Source organism: Aphelocoma coerulescens, chromosome 21 (genome assembly GCF_041296385.1).
Source record: "Aphelocoma coerulescens isolate FSJ_1873_10779 chromosome 21, UR_Acoe_1.0, whole genome shotgun sequence".
Taxonomy (NCBI): domain Eukaryota; kingdom Metazoa; phylum Chordata; class Aves; order Passeriformes; family Corvidae; genus Aphelocoma; species Aphelocoma coerulescens.
The window spans coordinates 8,361,096-8,379,972 of record NC_091034.1 but is presented as its reverse complement, the minus strand read 5'-3'; the positions used below and the strand labels follow the sequence as shown (position 1 = coordinate 8,379,972).

Here is an 18,877-nt window from a genome sequence, read left to right as displayed (position 1 = left end):
ACGCACCCAGTGCCCCCGGCCGCTGCTCTGCCCCACGGCCCCTCGCGGGCCCAGCGCTGAGGAGGAAAAGGCTTCAAACCCCTCAGCAGATCCACCCCCAGCGCCACAAACAAGACTGGAAACAAGGCGTCCATAAAAAGGCAGAGAACCGGCAATTGGTCAGTTCTCCCCTAGAAAGGAAAGTAACCCCCTTTATGCTCTCATCCCTCAGCACACACAGGTGGCAGCTGCTGTTCTCACAGAACATGAAGCAGTTGGTCGTTTGACAGTCATGCCGTGCTTTTACACGAAAATGAGAGGTTAAGATCTTTCCAAAATATGAGACTGACCCAGCCTCAAGTTGTGTAGCTGTTTTTGTGATTAAAACAAAAGAAAAACCTCTCAGCACAATAAAATTGCTTAAAATGCAGGAGTTCCAATTTTTGTCAGCATCATGTTTTTTAAAAAGCATAAATGGAAAGGCTCTTCATAGACAAATATTTGTACTGGGAGTAAGCTGTACTTCTAAGCTTAACTATGGTTGGGCTCTTCACTGTTCCATTTCCATCTGTACAGATTTAATCATGGAAATTAATTCTATGGAGTAACAGTGAATATTTCATCTTAACAAATTTAAAAGGCATATAATTTTTCCATCTCTCTTCCATTGTTTAGTGCAATTACTTAGGGATTGTACAATGAAACCAAATGATAGGGAAAGGAGGAAGAACAACCCACCCAGTCATTTGGTACTCCAAGACCTTCTGCGTGTCCTCCAGGACTTGTGCTGCTGAGCTGGTCTGTTTTTCCTACACAAGTCCCTCCCTTCCTATCAGCTCCATCTGCAGTATCAGTGCAACCAGAGGTGCATTGTTTACAAGTTTCCTCCGTAGAGGAGCTAATGAGGAACTTGTGCAAGGGGCACCATCACGGTACAAGCATGGAACACAATTCCCAGTAAATGCGGGTATTTTGAGGGTTATCAAGGCAACCACAGATATCTAAAGGGAGGCAGTAAGTCTTACAGTGTAAGGATTTGGGAAAACCTCAAGTGGCTCAGAAATACTTCCGAAACTAAATTAACCAACATGAGTAGCCCATAATATTGCAGCAACAGTATGTGTGTAATTTCCATTCAACTGTTAATTTATGAATGGGATGCAGTCCTGGTAAAATTAATGTAATCTTTGTGGTCACTTCAGATAGCACCGTAGTTTCATCACCTTACTGATAATTAAGCTACAAAGTAATGAAGGCTTTACCCACCTTCCATGAAAATGACTTTCTGAAGAAGCTGGAGGAAAGAACAGTGAAAAATTCTTTTAGATTAACTTTCACAAGCAGAGAAAGCTTGGTTATTTTTAAATTCAGGTATCGTTTTGGAAAAAGCTACTTCAAATTCTTCCCTCTGGTAATAGGCTTATTCCATACTCAGTGACATCAATGGGATTGCTCACAGAGCGTCACCTAAAAATGGTAACTCTTTACAGGGTTTAAGGAATCAAGGGCTAGTGAATTTTAAAAATTCTATTAGAGAGAGGAAGGAAAAAGGATTTAATTATACTAATTCAGAAACTCTGTTGTCTCCAGGTATAGCTAGCTTATTAACCCCTTATCAAATTAAGACTAACTCTGTCAGGATAGGTAGCAAAGCTTAAAGGACAAACCCAAAAATCCTGCAGAATTCCTGATTTTCCATCAGATTTAGGCAGAACAAAAATTTGTTCACTTTCTCTTGCTTTCTCTCTTTCCGAGTCCCAGACTTCTCAAAAGGGTTGGAGTTCCCCCTCCTCATTCTCAGAAGACATCAGCAGTCTACAGATTTGACTAACATTTTAGAAGTGAGCTAGTGCACTGAAGTACAGAGGAATGCTAATTTAGAAAAGCAAATCTCAGAAAATGTTTCAGAGTAGCAGCACAAGTGTCCTATTTCTCAAAAATAGAAACAATGTTTGACAGTTTTGCCTCCTATAAAGAGACTGAAGCTTTTGCCTCTCATCATCTCCATAAAAAAAGCCATGTCAATTTTTACTCAACTGTTTCCTATTTTAGCTTAGGGGGAATGTGATAAGTTATTTCCAGTAAGACATAATAGAAATCAGTTATTTTTTGCAGTTTTGCCTCATAATGAGGTACACACACATTCTACTCTCTTTGCACTAAGCTCCTACATCACACTGATGTCAAACATGACCTCAAGTACCAGCCATCAGCTGGGGTCTACTGGGAACAAATGGGAAGGTTTGAATCCAGTTACCAACCCATCCTATTTCTGCAACAAAATCCCAGCCTGGAAACTTCACCTGATCAAAGTCAGCCCTGCTCACTACGAGGCTGTTTGCTAATGCTTCCCATGCTCCTCCCAAACCCACACAGCATCTCTGCTGTGAGCAGTCCCTGAAGTCAAAGCTGTCCATAAACACTTGTTTATGCTCCAGGACTCAGCACCTGCTCAGATCATGAGGAGCTCGTTGCTGTCACTAGCAGGGAAGGCCGAAGCTGGCCCCAGATGCTGCCGTGTTTGCCTCAGCTGCCAAAGCAAATGACACTAATGAACAGAAGGGCAGAGTATGGCAAAGCAAAACACCAGCCTACATGCGAGTGCTAAAATGTTATCTTGCACTGTCAGTAATAATTCATATGCCACACTTTAATCACAAGGTGCTGCTGCAATACAAGTGAGGTGAAGACTATTAAAATGAAAGCATATCCTAATGTTTTTGAAAGAACTAATCTCAAAGGTGAGAATTGTATCATAAGAACTGTTGAAAATCTCTATCTCATGGAATTTCCACAGGGCAGCCAGGCTGCAGTCACTGACTGTCTTTATGCTCTCAGGCCTGCACAAAAGCAAGATCTAAAAGCCAAGTCAGGACAGATGTGTTTATACCCAGTACCGTAACCAGGTATCCCCAGTGCACAGAGGCATGCACACAACTGGAATTACATTCTTCCTAAAAGCCTCCCACGATCCTATTGCCAGTGCAAATGGCTTTTCTAAGAGATTCTGGTGTGCATAGTTCATACCATCAAAACAGAGAAACAAGTTTGTCCTACTTGAACAATCCAGGATGTTCCCACAGCAGTGAACGATGCACCTTGAAAAAACCAGAACTACTCAAACTTATTTGGGCACTTAGGCTATTACAGTGCTCACAAGCAATATGACCCAGTGGTAAGAAGACAGTTTCAAATGTCCAAGCCAGTTCTCCTGTTTTAATACAGTTTTAATGAACATCAGTCCAAGAGATCACTTGATAGTATGAGGTTGACCACATATGGCTGTGCTTAAGGAAAAGGACAAACATATAATTAAATTAAATAATGTAATTTAATTTAGTAGCAGTTTAATTATCATCAAGTTAAAAAAAATTATAATTAACTATTAACGTTAATGACTTGAGACCTTTTAGAAAGCATGAATCCAAAAGGAAATATCCACAGGTGGTCACAGACTTGTAGTTTTCCCACCAGCACTGCCACCTGCACCAGTCTCTTAAAGGACTATTTGTTCAATGAAGAAATTGGTCTTCAGTCTGTAAGAGGAGCCTTGGCTCTGCTACTTTGCATGGTCTTCTAAGAGATACACAATTAACTCGTAGGTGGACAAGACAATGGCTGTGTTTGGTATCTGCCGGATGAGCTGGGCAAAGAGTCCTCTGTAGAAGGCCAGGTACCCCTCCTCCTGTGCCACCAGCCGAGCTGTCTGGATGAAAGTCTTGTACTTGGTGCCTTCCTCTCGCAGCCGTGTCCGGATGACCTCTGCACAACAGGGAACCAGAGCCCAGAGTTACCAAGGAGAAACATGCCAGTACCAGGAACGTTCCTGTGTTCAAACCCCAGGGACATGAAAACCTTCTGTACCAGCTGCCAGCCAGTACTTCCAGCCATGGAACCCTGGACACACTGTCCTTCAGGCAAGAGGAAGAGTTAAAGAGGAGTTCTCTTTCATGTGGAATAAATGAATGATTTGCTCATTGAAGCTACTGCAGATCTAAATGCTTTACTGCTGCTCACATAATCAATACTGCTCTTTCTACACAAGCACATCATTCCCATCTATCCAAAAAGACTAACACCGTTCAGTCCACAACCTGATCACAGAATCCCAAAGGCTGCGGGTACTTACCCAGCTGAGGCTACTAGTGAGAACAGAAACATTAGGCAATCCATTTTTTGGTGGTTTTTGAGTTGTTTTTAAACTAGCAAGTCCCAAACACCAATCCCATGTCTAACTAGGAATAGTGGGACCAATACTGAAAATGTCGGTGCAGAAGCCAAAGCAATGTGCATTTGGCCCTTCGAACAACTAAGGGTTTTACAGCCCCAGGCCCATCATTTGTCTTGGATTCCAGGCAACAGCTGTTGCACTGCACTCATAAATGGAAGGGTTAACATACCATGAGGATAGGCAATACAAGAAGCACAGCCCTTGGAAACAGCAGCAGCAACCATCAGTCCAAAGAAGCTTGTCGAGTTCCTTTCGGTCCCGTTAGAAGAAGGGGGCAGATGGACTTCCTTTAAGTGCTTTTTTAAACTTTCATAAATAGCAAAGCAGATAATGGTCTCAGAAATCCCTGCATAGGAGGCAGTCAGGCCCCTATAGAAACCACGGATACCTTCTGTCTGGTAAACGTATCTAGCACACTGCAAAGCATTCATTGGTTTGGAGCCCCTCACTCTAAAAAACAAACAGAACAGAGCATATCATGAGCCAGGAAAAAGAATTAATATTAAAAAAAACCCTTATGGCTTTCAATAGTTTTTATAACTACAGAAATGGTTCTCTAAGTTTTACTCCAAAATTCTCCTAGGAAGGCTGCACAGAGCAGGACTATGATGCTAAGAGTGCACACTTGGCTTTGCTACTTCATTAATATACACTCATAATTCCTTCAACTCAAGTTCAATCTAGTCTGTCACAGTTCACACCAAGGCCTTAAAAGACAATAAGCACTGAAGAGACATTGCTTTGTCAAACTGGTGATTCCATTTAAAGCCATCTTTAGCAGGCCAATGAGAAATGATCCTTCATTTTAAAAGGCAGTACTCAGTTCAAAGGTGCCACCCTGCAAAGTGCTGGAATTAACTCTTATAAATTATTTATAAAGTTGTTGTGCCTTATAAGATCCTTTTTATCTGACCTAGCATGTCCTTGCAGGAAGGAACTTCCATTCTAAGCAGTCACATTATTAGCAGAGTCCCTTATTGCTTTGATATCCACCAGTGACTGTGAATCATTCAACTGAAAGAGATTGCTGTCAAATTCCCTCTGCCTTCAGGAGGTGTGGTTAACAGGAACACAATGGTGAAGGAAGCAAAAGAATGTTAAACCACTGCAGCAGATTCTTACGGCCTCTAGAAAGTTTTATGAAATAAACTGCTGTGTCTTCATCAGAGTTTAAAGCCAGCGCCCTTTCTGTTACAGCTACCTGAATACCACACCTGTCTGATCTGGGATCTGTACAGGTGATGCTGCCAAAAGGGACACCCTCATGCTCAGCCTCCCACATGAGCTCTCATGACCCTTCCATAGCTTCTATTCAGTCCTCAATACATTTATCCTCATCATCAACCCCAGAACTACAGAGGATTCTGAAAGCAGCAGAGAGAAAAATAATGCTATGCTAAACTAAAGATTTACAGTGAAACCAGAGGCTGAACCTAACCCAGCAGTCAAGGCAAATCCCACATCCTTCTCAATAGTTTCTGTGCATCAAACTGAAGCAAGACACACAGAACCTGAACCTTTAGTCTGACCAGACAGAATCATGGTGGCTTGAAAGGTGGAACTGAGAGGGAAAAACTGGGCAAGATCTATCAAAGCACAAAGAGCCATGAGTAAAACCACAACAGTTCAGTTTTCCAGAGGCTCCCGTAGACACTCGGTACCATCCACTACCCCCCCTCAGTTACTTACTTCCGTTCCAGCTGCATTCTCGTCTTCACCATCCATATAGGGTTCATCAGGGAATTTGTGATAAAGGCTGAAGACAACAAGACCAGAAGTACAGCTGAATCCAGGCCATTGTATGAACCTTACGCCCTGTGCAGCGAGACAGTTCTATCACCAGCTCTAGCCAGAGGTGTCAACAGCCACACAGGTGCACAGCTTCCAACTTCATTTTAAAATTCAGGAGGCACCAATCCATGGATTCTTCCTTTTTGCATCTGTTTTAATATGTGTGTCATGTTCCTAAAGGCTGTTGCAGACAAGATGCCTTCCTTACTGACTGGTTTTGGAATTCCAGCTCCAAGGAAACCCGTGGGGACACAAACCTGAACTGGACTCGTGTTCCCCAGGGCTGTAGGTGGTGCCATTGAGCCGCTCATTAACAGAACCCACCCCTAATTAAGGGCTTACTTTGGGAACGATTATTTTTAGTGACCACTTTCGTGACTGATGATTGAATTAGGGGAGCTCTTCTGCAGTATTTTTCCGACAAGAACAAACTATTTTTCCCAGCCTGGTAGGAAAAATACAACATCCTGAAACAATTTGGCAAAAGCAGTATCAGAAGTTTAATGGTGTTTACTAATATTGTTCCTTGCATTAAGAGACAGGACCAGAGCACTGCAGTTGGAAAAAACATCCCAAATTAATAAACAACAATCTAGAAATATTTCTGTGCTGAACAGAAAAACAGTTCCTCTCTAGACAAGGCCAGATAGGAGCTAGCAAACTCCTGTTTTTTGGCATATACCACTCAGATTAAGTGCCCATATTCAGCACCTGCCACCACTGGCCTTTGTTCCTGTTTATAAACCACAATTAACCAGAGGCATCAGCCAGGACTGGTGTGTTAGTCCAGGTCCTGCACAGACAGGCAGCCCGGTCCCTGCCGTATGAGCCATTCTAATTATTGAGAGGGTTGGAAGAAGTCTTGTAGCAGCAGCAGCTTGGCATAAATCCTTTCAGGTACAAAGTGCATCTCAGAGCCACCATCTCAGGTACCAGTGCACACATTGCCTGCTCTGGCTGCACACTGGGCCAGTGCTGCAGACCAGGGGGAGGAGGAATTACAAACACTTACCAGCAGAACCTGCCGAACAGACGTGCACAATGTTGCTGTTGGGCACAAACATGCTGTTAAACTGCTCTTTGGCTTTGGAGTAGCATGCAAAATAGACAGCTCTGTGGGGAAAAAAAGAAGAAAAGCAATGTAATACAGACAATGCCAAATTAGACAGTTACTGTTCTTCGCCTTGCCCCCTGAAAACCAAAACTTTCTCTGAAGAGGCCTCCACATGACTACTTCCATCTACAAGGGCATAGGGCTTTTTGTTTTCTTTCTTCCCTTACATTACAGTGCCACAGTTTGACTTGACACCCACAGGGTAGGAATATTTTGCTATGGGAGGCAGCATGGTATTGCAGACAAAGCAAGTTAGATCAGATATCTACCCCTGCACTGGCATTATACACACTTTGGGAAGGTCACTTTCCCACCTGGAGCCCATGTTTTCCATACATTTGTTCAGCACTCTTAACTGCATTAGCAGCACTTCCTGCTGTAAGACTGAAATTCGAGTTTTATACACCTTAAATCCCTACAAAATGCACAGGAATGGAGGCAGCTAAGCTGATCTACAGCAGCCAACCTGCTGAGTAAGGAGCTGTCTGAACCAAGTATGTTCAGCTCGCAGCTCCCTGAAGTAAACTTCTAGAAAAAGGTGGATAGTGGTGGCTACAATCTGAGAATTTCCATGAAATACCTTATGGAAGAATCTGAAGGAACACAACAGACAGCATAAGTGAGTTGCATGGAAAAGCAGAGTCCTGGATTCAGAGCCCTGCTGCAAAGGTGACCTGTACAGAAACAGATTCCCTGCTGCTGGGGGGGACATCCCACCTACTAGGCAAGAGGCCAGAGAGGGAGTTCATCACTTTTCAGGTTCCTTTCTAACTGGTTCAGTTTCAGGCAGAGAACATCTGCCAATATCTTGACTGCTAACGAGTTTTATCATTTCCTAGACAGAAATATCTTCAGCCCTGCCAAGAACAGGACAGTCACAGGGAGAGACCATTTAGGTGTTGTAAGACTTCCAAATGCAAACAAACTTTGTTGCTGCTAAAAGAGGGACACACACTCCTTTTGGGGTTGTGTGGCAGCAATGAGACTCCTTCCCCCTCAGCTGCAGTTTTTCATTTGAGAGGAATTTAGGCAAGCAAGGCCCAGAGAGCTACTCCTCTCCCCTGGCATGCAGCTCCCACTCACTGCTAGGCAGGCACTGGTATGTGTTCAAGGAAGCAGGAGATTAAAATAATGCCATTATTAACCCTACAGACTTTTCTGCACTACCTCTTCCTTTTCAAGCACAGAAGTGGCTCTTGCAAGGACTTGGAACTTAAGTATACTTGGCATTTAAGTGCCTTATTTGCTCTGCACCTTCCAGTGTTAAAAAGCGTAAACCAGATTTTTATCAGTATCTCTTGGTGTGTACACTGAGCAGAATACAGGCACAAAGTTTACAGACGGGATAACTTCATGGCCTATTATTTTGAATCACAACTGTACTGTAACATTTGTGTTGGCACCTTAAATGTGTCATTTAGCAAGAGTTTAACTATTTACCTTGATGGTGCAACTCCAACCAAGTTTGGACCCAGCCCTCGGAAGAGTGACCTTGGTCCTTCTTTTTCCAGAATTGACCTTAAAATAAAAAACAAACAGGGAAGGAGAAGATAGTATTTGAGTTAAAAGTTAGTTTCTTGTTCAGTGGGGCAGAGAGCCAAAAGAACTACACAAAAGCAGAGTATGACTTGTGAAGCTGCTGGATTTTAATCTACATAACATACTACAAAATAAGTAGAATTATACACTGAGTAAAAGACACTGTACCATAAAATTCAGTGCTTTACAGGCAAACGAGTGTCAAATGGCACAAGGTTATATTTTCCATTCTTTGAAAGCTGTCAGGAATTGAATTAAAGTTTTGTGGAGAATCCAGTAATAGTTCAGCTTGATGAACAAAGAGTATTTTTAGTATTTTCTGTATCTAAGCAATTCAGAAGTTTGCTTCCTGTACAGTTCTGTACAGAGACATGAAAAAAGAAATCCTTTTTCCTTTCACAATTACCTAGGGATGTGCTTTTTAGAAAGCTGAATGTGGCAATCATACTACAAATGGTGTGAGTGCAGCAGCTCTCTTAACTGAGCTCACCATGGGAAAACCATGCAAGAAATTCCGGATGACTCTGGGCTCTGTGGGTAGATCACTGCACCCACTGGAACTGCCAGGTTTTCACAGTTTGCTCTCTAGGTCATTGGCACTGTTGAGAGTGTTCCCCATAGATTTCAAACCTAGCCTCATTAGGCAGGAAGAGACACACGAGCTTCTGAAACACTTTTGTTTTCTGCAGCAGAGTTGAACTTTTTGTCTAAACTCCAGGGCTGAGTGTTTCCAAGGAGACAGATCCACCAACTACTTGTTCTTTGTCACTTAACAGTCACGACTGCAGCTTCCAGCTGGGCTAACTCATCAGAATCTTAAATGCATTAGACAAAACCAGCCTGTCCTTCTGAAGTGCTTTCTATCAGCAGCAGACTTAACCTGCCCTCTGGGTACCTGTTTTATATTTACAGCAGTTAAGGGGCTTTCATACTTAACACCTTTAACTCTTACACAGCAATTTTATTGGTAGGGCTCTGATGGCTCCTTCCTTAGCCATACAATTTTCCCAAACGGTGAGGTCCAAGTCATGTTCAGTTTGACAATGATGAGGACTGAGAAAGGGATGAAAGTGTGAAAGCAAGGGACCGAACTTCACTTCTTTCTTCCCACATTTGTATTTTCTCAGGTCATAATCAACAGCATTATCTGCTCTTCATAGATGCTGCCTGCAAGGGAATGACAGCAGAAATACTTTGCTCTCACTTCTCAACCCTCTAAGGTAATCAGGTTGAAAACTTGGCAATACATACAGCTAAGCAATTCCTCAAGTGAAATGAAATCAAGATCCCAGTCACCAAACTTAATGAGCTTAATAAATATATTAAAAGGCTGACCCATTTAAAACCATTTCCTCTCTCCCTAAAAAAAAAAAAAGACAACCCCAGAAAAACATGGGCCCAGAGGATGAATTAAGATCTTTTTCCCTTAAAAGTTTTCACTTTCTTTAGTTACAGCTGCCTAAAGTCCCATGCTGCAAGGTGAAAAGATAGCAAAGGAAAGGAAATTAAAGTCAAACTGGCACTGCCTTATGCATTCAGTCACGAATTGCTCTAGACTCACCTCTGAGTAGACAAAGAAATGTTTGGCAGGGGAAAGCAGGCTGTTTACAATACAGAAACTCAAGTCCCAGAATGACTCCAGCCAGAGAACTCTGCAGAGAATTTGAATTAGCACTCCAGTGTTATATAACTGTGCAGCTTCTCCCTAAGCAGTCTGCCAGGCGTGCTGGCCTTACATAAAATCATTCGACTTGCACTGCTGGTCGGTATTTTCCTTGGCACTCCTGCCACCTGATCTCAGCAGGACCTCTGCATCACCCTGGGGTGCCCAAGCAGCCAAACAAACTCAATCCTTCTGCAGGAGGTCTGACCGTAAGTCGATGGTGCTTTGGTATTAAAATACAGTAGCTGAGATTGTCATAGTTGCTGGTAGAACTATTGAGCAGCTGTTAGATAATTTCACATTTCCTCTTCCTTATGAACACACATCTGAAAGGGAGCAGCTAGAGCATCAAACACTGCAGTCTGAACCACTCAAGGCTTTTAACAGAGACTAAGACAGGTATAGACAGGACTGATGCATAATAATAATCAGCAAAGACAACATCTAATAGCAGAGGAGAGCTCAGTAAGTCAGCTACAGCCGAGATGATAAAAGCCCCCAGGACGCCCACTAGACATCATATTTTAGTGAAGTGAAACTCTGATCAGTGTGTCAAGGAATAGTGAATGAGAGGAGGAGCAGCACTCACTTGAGAACACTGAAGAGCCCAGGGGATACAGACGTTGGCCTGACCATTCCTTCCCCACTGATGGTCCCCAGCTGCACCTGGGGGTAGTAGACAGTCCTGAAGGCCAGTTTTGAAGATTGAAGCCTCGTCTTTATCACCTCTAAGGGACACGTAAAGATGGCTCCAACTGTTCCTCCACACCTGCAAAGTACAATTCAAACAGCAGAGTGTGACAAACATTGCTGCACAGATGTGTAGAACCAGAGCATAGCATAGAAATAAAGTCTGAAAACTTGTCTCCAGTTTTTCCTCACTGTGGACAAGTCATCAGGAAACAGGCAGGGAAACTGGGCAAGGGAGGCTGTTCCCATGCCCTGGGGGAAGGACTCTTAAGAGTGGTCATGGGTAGTGATGAGATCGGTAAACACAAAGGTGACACCAATACTAACAAAAGATCCCTGAATGCCCATGGGACTGGTCCCATGTTCTACCACGACTTGGAATTCTGCCTGTAAAAACTTCCATGGCATCCATGTTTCAGAGGTTGTTGTCCTAAAACAGACATAGCCTTGGATGGATTTTTCTTATGGGAAGCAGGAAGCTGCCAGATGTGAACGAGCCACTGGGGATTGGGACACTACAGAATGAAAAAAGCAGTATAATTCTTCACCATTTCGGTACTTATGATTAAAGAACTGTCTTCAGAAGTAGCAAATATCAAAAGTACACTAAGCTAGGCACTCTTAAACAACGGATATCAACTTTTTTAGGGGGGAAGGAGGGAAGGAAGCAACAAGGATGAGAGGGAGGGTTGGCAAAGAGAATAACAGGGCAGAAAGGCTCCTAAAGAACAGACCTCCCATACTCTGATAACAGAAGGACAAAAATGAAATATTACACACACACAATCCTATAATAGGCATCTATTCATCTTAATACTGTCAGACTGAGCCTCAAAAAAAGCACATTGGGCCAAGAATATAAAGTGTATGAGTCCTAGTTTTAATTTTTATCTGTTGTCTGGAAAGTGACTGGTTAAACTATTTCTCTCTCTGCTGCTGTTCCTCTTAGGTAACTGAATGTTCCTTCTGGCAAACTTCACAATTAAACATAATGCTGAGGTTGGCTAAAAGGTACTGTGTCTACATCTTATTATTCAAACACACTGGGATTTAGGAAGACTTAACTAAGTACTTTGGGTTTTTTGCAAGGGCATTTACTACAGCTAAACTGACTAGGAAATATTTTCTTTGTTTGCACAAGTGTCAAAGCATGTGATTGCTTCAGAAACCTGTATTTACAATTTTCCTTAAAAAACACCAGGGGTCAAGAACTTAAATCTCTTTGATGTTCATGTGAAATGGCAATTTTAGTATTTTTCTATGAAAGGGAGATGAATTAAAAGAAGTAACCATACCCTTTTTCTTGTGTATAAAAACCCACACTGCTTGCTAAAGAACACTGCATGCACTAATTTGGGAACAGAGATCCACAGAAGGACATTAAAGAAGGTATTAGTGCGTATTTTCTAAAGCCCCTTCCAGACATAACTACCTTACTAGGAGAATCTTTTTTTAAACACAAGGGAAAGGGCAATAAAAGAATGACAGAAAGATCCAAGCTGTAGATGCACACCAGCTCATGAATGCTTTATCCAGTGCAGCTTATTTTGCCTGCTGCACCAGTATATTTTATATGAACAGAAGCCATTCTCTGCCAAAGCCCCAAAGTCCCCACACTTGCATTAACAGCGTGGCCACCCAGGCTGTGCAACCACAGAAATCAAGGTTCTTTATACAGCTCAAAAGAACACCCCAGACCTCATGGCCAGGGAACACAACTTCCTCACCACAGCTTTCATGTTCTGCAAGGTTCTGTCCAAGTATGACCCCAAACTGGGCTTTTCAAATGCAAATGCATCCACCAGAAGAAACTGCTTTCATGGAAACTGGCAATATGATTCAACAGCATTGTTCAGTGAGTAAATCCTTGCTCATTCCTCTTCCTTGCTGAAAGGGATAGAAAACTAAACTAGGGACGATCCACACATCCACAATGACAGACACTATAAGAAAAGACTTCGCCTTCATCTCTTTGTAAGCACTTATGCTTTTGAGTGTTGACTGAAGTCACTGAGTTGATCATGAAACTCATATAAAGAAGCTGAAATTGTGTCATTTGGCTCAAAAATGCTAGTGCTCAAAGACCTTATCAGGCCTCTGATTAGTTTGTGTACTGAAGCTAAGCTTGGAGCTGAGCCCTCTGTGGGTCCATGCGGCTTGGGAGGACATGGTTTCAGCTCCACCTTCTCTCTTTAGTCAGATGCATCTCACACTGCTCACATATCTCTGAAATGACATCTCAATGGGAAAAGGCCTGTCAGGAATGGTTTCTCCAGCAAAACCTTTCCTGTTCCCAGAGCTCAGACATTGCTTGGAACAGAAAGTGTTTTGAGAGTCCCCTCCCGCTGCCTTTCCAACTGTGTCTATCCAGCACAGACACACGTATGTGCAATTAACTCCTGACTAATCAATGCACTCCAGAGCAACTGCAAGTCTGGGGGAACTTCATGAAGGTAATTTGATTGCCTTAATTCCCAATTCATTTATATACCACTCCACTACTGTGTATTCAGTCTTCAGTCCCCATTTATTTCACATTAGAACGATACTTTGACAGGAACAATTCATAAATTCAGAGCACTGAAACTCTATTTTCTATTTCTGAACTACCAGCTGCTCAGTCTAGTGACTCCTTGCCCTACAATTTTTTAGCCTCTCTGGCATATTCTCTCCCACATCAGCTGTCTTCTTGCCTTCCTAGCCCACTCCTTGCCTTTCATCCTTTTAGCCTGATAATCCAGTTGATTTATGCAGCCTTTAAGTACTTCTGCTAATGCATATAATAACCCTTTGATACCCTGCATGATGAGTTAGTATCTGCAATACCAGTTTTAACAGCTCAGAGTTTATGTTGTCAGTGCGACATCCAAGAAAAAAACATTATCTAACAGCAACTCTCAGAGTGTCACCAGGGTGCACACATTATGTCCCAAATATAAATACACTGAAGATAGTTCAAGTAAGGACTTTGATGTATTGGGCAGCTTTTTCAGATGAGATGATTTTCCTTCGCATGGGAATTCCACACATCATCCCCTGGGAAGATGCCTGAAAAACAACACACTGTGCATAAAAGAAACACTTTGTATTCCTAGAGTGTTCCAAATGCCTCCATCTGGGAAAAAAGGAAAAACAACATCAGCTATGTCAACAGCCATACACCCTGAAAGATTCAGGGGTATGCAGCAGGATAAATTTGATTTGGGAAAATTGTGAGCTGCAATCAAGGCAAAACCTCCAAGCCTTCATACTGTGAGTCAGGGTTTTTTGCTGCATCAGTGCAGAACAACAGTTCCAGAGATGTTAAAGCAGTGTTTACTGCACAAGCCTCTTGCAAAAATCCTGAAACAAAGTCTGTATCTGTCTTTAGGGAAAAGGATAGAAACCTCCCTGGAAACAAAGCACCATGGCAGAGTATTTTCAACAGGTCAAACATGGTGATCCATGGAGATACATAATGTACTCTCTCTATTAACAGCTGCAGGAAAATAATTTACTTCCATAAAGAGAACATTGTTTAAAAAACATGCAGAGGATGCACATATCAAAATCCAATTTCCACTTTCCTCCTGCTGCCAAGATTTCTATCTTTACAAAGTCCACCCCCGAAGTACCAAAGACCTGCGCTTGAAATAAACTCTCAGCACCCACTAGCACAATTCATATAGATGCCAAGAATCTTAACTTCATCAGCCTTAGATTTAATCACTGAGCAATATTCTTAATACAAATATCAACCCAATGTTGGATGTTAAAGGAAGCCCTGCAGAACAAAGATCTTGCAGTAGAGTACCACTGACTTCACCAAGATCACAAAGATGATGGAGCTGCCTGGTTAGAGCAATCACAGCTTATAACCAGCCTGACACATTTTGCTGTGTATTTGAAATTATTCTAATTTTCTAAAACATGCCACATGCTCTAGCATGACATGCACAGCAGAAAGAGCAAAGCAGGTTCTACCTTTGATATTTCATTACTGCATTGTCCAGACTGTCAACAAAACAAGCTGCTGCATTCTCAGATGCCAAAGGAAACCGAGTATCAGAACAATACAGACTGTTCCTAATGCTTTAATGTTATTAATCATTCATTCAATATCCACCTAATCATGTTGTTATCAGGTATAGGTATTCCTGTAAACATTTCCTGTGTTCCTTGAGCTGCTACACTGTTAATGAGGTAGGGAATGCACAGGAGGAGGGTGAGACAGTCAATCCCAGTACCAACTCCCCGTCCTGCACCACGCACACACCTTCAGGTGAACACTGCTTCTCTCCATTTTACAAATGGAAACATTATTTCCCAAATTGCTTGTCAGCATCAGCACATTGTTTAACACTACCACTTCTTAGGAAATCTCTGTAGTAACCAGCATTCCTCCAGCTGGAAAGACAATATGGAGTAACCTCTGCTGGCAGAAGCTTTTCCAAACAAAAACAAGCAACAACTGCACTGACTTCAGCAGGGAAACAGGAACCCCGACTTGTAAACATGCTTGTATCTGTTGTGCAAGTCAGGCATCATTGTCTCTGCTGCTTCTGAATCCTTCCCAGCCCTCACAGCCATGTTCCCATCAAAACACCAAGAGAGCTCTTTGGTTTGCTGGTGCTACTGGAAGCCTGAAAAGGAACTAACAGAAACTAAAGGGCCGATGAGTCTGTCTGCTCGAATAACCTGGTTAATAGGAAACCATCTATTTCAACAACCGGAGAGTGCTTTGCAACATTCAAATGCATTTCATCACCCCCAGCCTCTGAAGTGCTAAACATTCTATTCTGGCACTAAGACTATCTAAGGCTGGCCTGCCTGCTTTGTGCAAACACAAAGATATGAATTACTTTTTAATCTGACACCACAGCCCATCCCCACCTTCCCAGAAAACCATCATAATACCAATAATGCCTTGATCAAAATTATTTCAAGTGAATGGGTTCCTTTTACTTTCTCTGCAAAAACCACTTTACAATTGAACAAAGGATGGCATCTTACATGACTTATATTCTGAGCTTCCAACATTTTCTTCTGCTGGATGGGTGATTTTATCTGAGGTCCTTGTTCTGCAAACAGCTTTATGTCACAGTACAACCCATTTATTACAACAGGGCTCTGTGAAATAAAGCACAAAGCTAAAGGTATTTGAAGGTCTGAGGAAGAACCTCAATGGAGACTATTATTCAAGCACTAACACACCAACAATTCTTTCTAAAACTCCTCTGGGATGTAATAGATGCAGCAAAATATTGTCACAGCTGAACTCCTTTAATCAGACTCCACTGAGCAGGCATCCTCTACCACCACTACTACTACTAAAAACCAAAATGCTTAAAGCAGACACGGCAGAGCCTCAGATCTACCAGGATTTGGATTTCCAGCCTGCTCCAAACACATCACCTATTTCCCACAATATTTCTTACACATAGAGAAAGGCACTTTACAGCTTGGGCACCGGTTTGAAACTGATGCTCCATTTTTTGTTCTACCCAGTGAGCCCCAAGAAGTGCATTTCTCACTTGAAAAGCAAGCAACAGCATTAGGGCATCTGTACACACACAGGACAGGGAAGGTCAGGGCCTCCAGCTGGGGAAGCTCTGAAATAAACTGGATGGCAGGGGATGGACACTGCATCAAACACTTCAGCACTGGCTGGTGCAGGAGAAGACTACATTTGCTGTCTCATTTTCCTCTCTGTAGCATCACAGCAGGAGAAATGATGGCACTTTCCTGGGTCTCTGTAAATAACAAGAATGCAGAAACAGACACAGGTCCAGCAATGACCCTTTAAAGGCCCATTCACCCTAAAAGGGCATCTCTTTTCTCTGTGCTGTATTTTCATCACTGCTTCTGAACCAGACCAACCTTACCCTAACAGAAAGGTCAGGAGGACATTCCCTGATGTATTTCCCTTCTTTCCCCGCAAGCTCTCTCAAAGGCAGACAGGACCTGGTGACTTCCTGCAGAAGATGTTTACTGGGATCCTTGCAGAAGGCAGAGGGTACAATAAATCACTAAGGAAGATGCTGACCACCCAGTACTAGATTAAAACACTGATGAGTTTAAAATTCTTATTTATTTATAGTCTGAGGAGTTACACGAGGACACCAAGAGCTCTGGATAGGTGCTGTTACTATCCAAACAAATTCCATGTGTACACTCCAGTCCAGCGTCTGTCCCAGGCTCCAGGTGCTGCCCTGATGCAAGTGGGGGAGGCAAGGGGGGAGAGAGGACGTAGTGCAGAGTATTCAAGCCAGCAGAAGGGCAGTGTCGCTGCAAAACTTAAGCTTTGTTTGGTTTAATATTATATTAAATAAACCTATTGCTCCAGGGACATGTCAGAGAACACTTAAGTATCCTGTTAAGCAACAGAAAAACCAACGGTCTGCTATTAGTTTTAAATTAACAACAGGTTTCATGCTGGCTTCCTAACTCTTGTCAGCTGACAAGCACTATAGAATATTCTATTGCTTAGAAAATTTAAGCTGTTAAAAAATTAAAATATTTCTGACAGGGCCAAAAGTGCACTTAATCTACACAATGGATGATTAAAACTTAATTTACACCATAAAATTATCTTACTCGACTACTATTAAAATAACTGCAGTAAGTTAATTTTCAAAGGGTTTCTGGTTGGCGGTTTGCAGGTTAGGGCTGTTACTTTTGGCTTTTAACACAACAAAACCAATAGCTTGGAAGTCCTTGAAGCAAGAGCAGGACAGGAGCGGCCTGCCATGCCACAAGTACCAGGACTTTCTCGAACCCTCTTTCCCCCCAGTCCTTTTCCCTTCTCGGAGCTCCTGCATTTCGCTGGAACCCCAGGGATGAGGCAGTCACCGCCCCGCTGTCTCCCAGCGGGTGGATTATGGAGGTGCTGAGCAAACCTCACCTTCCTCTGCAGGACCGAGCTGCGGGCCCTCACAAAGCCCAAGCCCGCTGTGGGGACAGGGGTTCGGGGGGACATCCCGCGGCTCGGTTCGGCAGGAGGGCCGCACGGACAGCGGGTCAGTCACCGGGCCTGCCGCCGAACATCGCCACATGTCGCGACAGCGCGGCCACGGCGGTGAGCGCCCCGTGCCCGGCCTGCCCGGGCTTTGGGAACGGCGGCCGGGAAAGGCCCCGCTCGCCCCGAGCCCGAGCCCGAGCCCGAGCCCGTGTCCGTGTCCGTGTCCGTGTCCGTGCCGCGGGCACAGCGGGGTCCCCGTCCCGGCCCCGTCCCGGTGCCCCGCACTCACCCCCCGGCGAACAGGTGCAGCAGGGTGTTCTCCTGCGGGCCGCCCGCCATGGCGGTGAGGATGAGGGTGAGGGTGAGGAAGGTGAGGGTGAGGAAGGTGAGGATGGTGACGGTGTCACCGCCGGGCCGCGCGCCGAACCCGCCGCGCGCGCGTGACGCCGCCGGGGGGCGTGGCCGACGGCCGCGGGTGACGTCACGGAGGAGAGCCCGCCCACCGTGACGTCTCCATCGTAGCCGCGCCCGTGTGACGTCACGGCGAGTGAAATGGGGCGGGGGCTTGCGGCGGTGTGAGGGGCGCTGGTCACGGCTCCGTGGGACCGCCGCCACCCGTGTGCCCCCTGCCCCCCGTGTGCCCCCTGCCCCCCGTGTGCCCTCTGCCCCCCGTGTGCCCCCTGCCCCCCGTGTGCCCCCTGCCCCCCGTGTGCCCCCTGCCACCCGTGTGCCCTCTGCCCCCCGTGTGCCCCCTGCCCCCCGTGTGCCCCCTGTCCCCCGTGTGCCCCCTGCCACCCGTGTGCCCTCTGCCCCCCGTGTGCCCCCTGCCCCCTGTGTGCCCTCTGCCCCCCGTGTGCCCCCTGCCACCCGTGTGCCCTCTGCCCCCCGTGTGCCCCCTGCCCCCCGTGTGCCCCGTGGGTCAGCTGCATC

General features: G+C 44.4%; 1 protein-coding gene across 1 annotated transcript; it reads right to left on the bottom strand.

Moving 5' to 3' along the window:
• Positions 1-3,185: 3,185 nt before the first annotated feature.
• On the bottom strand, positions 3,186-18,415 carry SLC25A33 (solute carrier family 25 member 33). The gene is made up of 7 exons (XM_069034808.1): positions 18,237-18,415; positions 10,907-11,086; positions 8,556-8,633; positions 7,014-7,114; positions 5,900-5,966; positions 4,380-4,660; positions 3,186-3,741 (listed from the first exon to the last, which is right to left on the bottom strand). The coding sequence occupies exons 1-7, from the start codon at positions 18,284-18,286 to the stop codon at positions 3,539-3,541; spliced, it is 960 nt and encodes a 319-aa protein (XP_068890909.1). The 5' UTR covers positions 18,287-18,415; the 3' UTR covers positions 3,186-3,538.
• Positions 18,416-18,877: the final 462 nt, after the last annotated feature.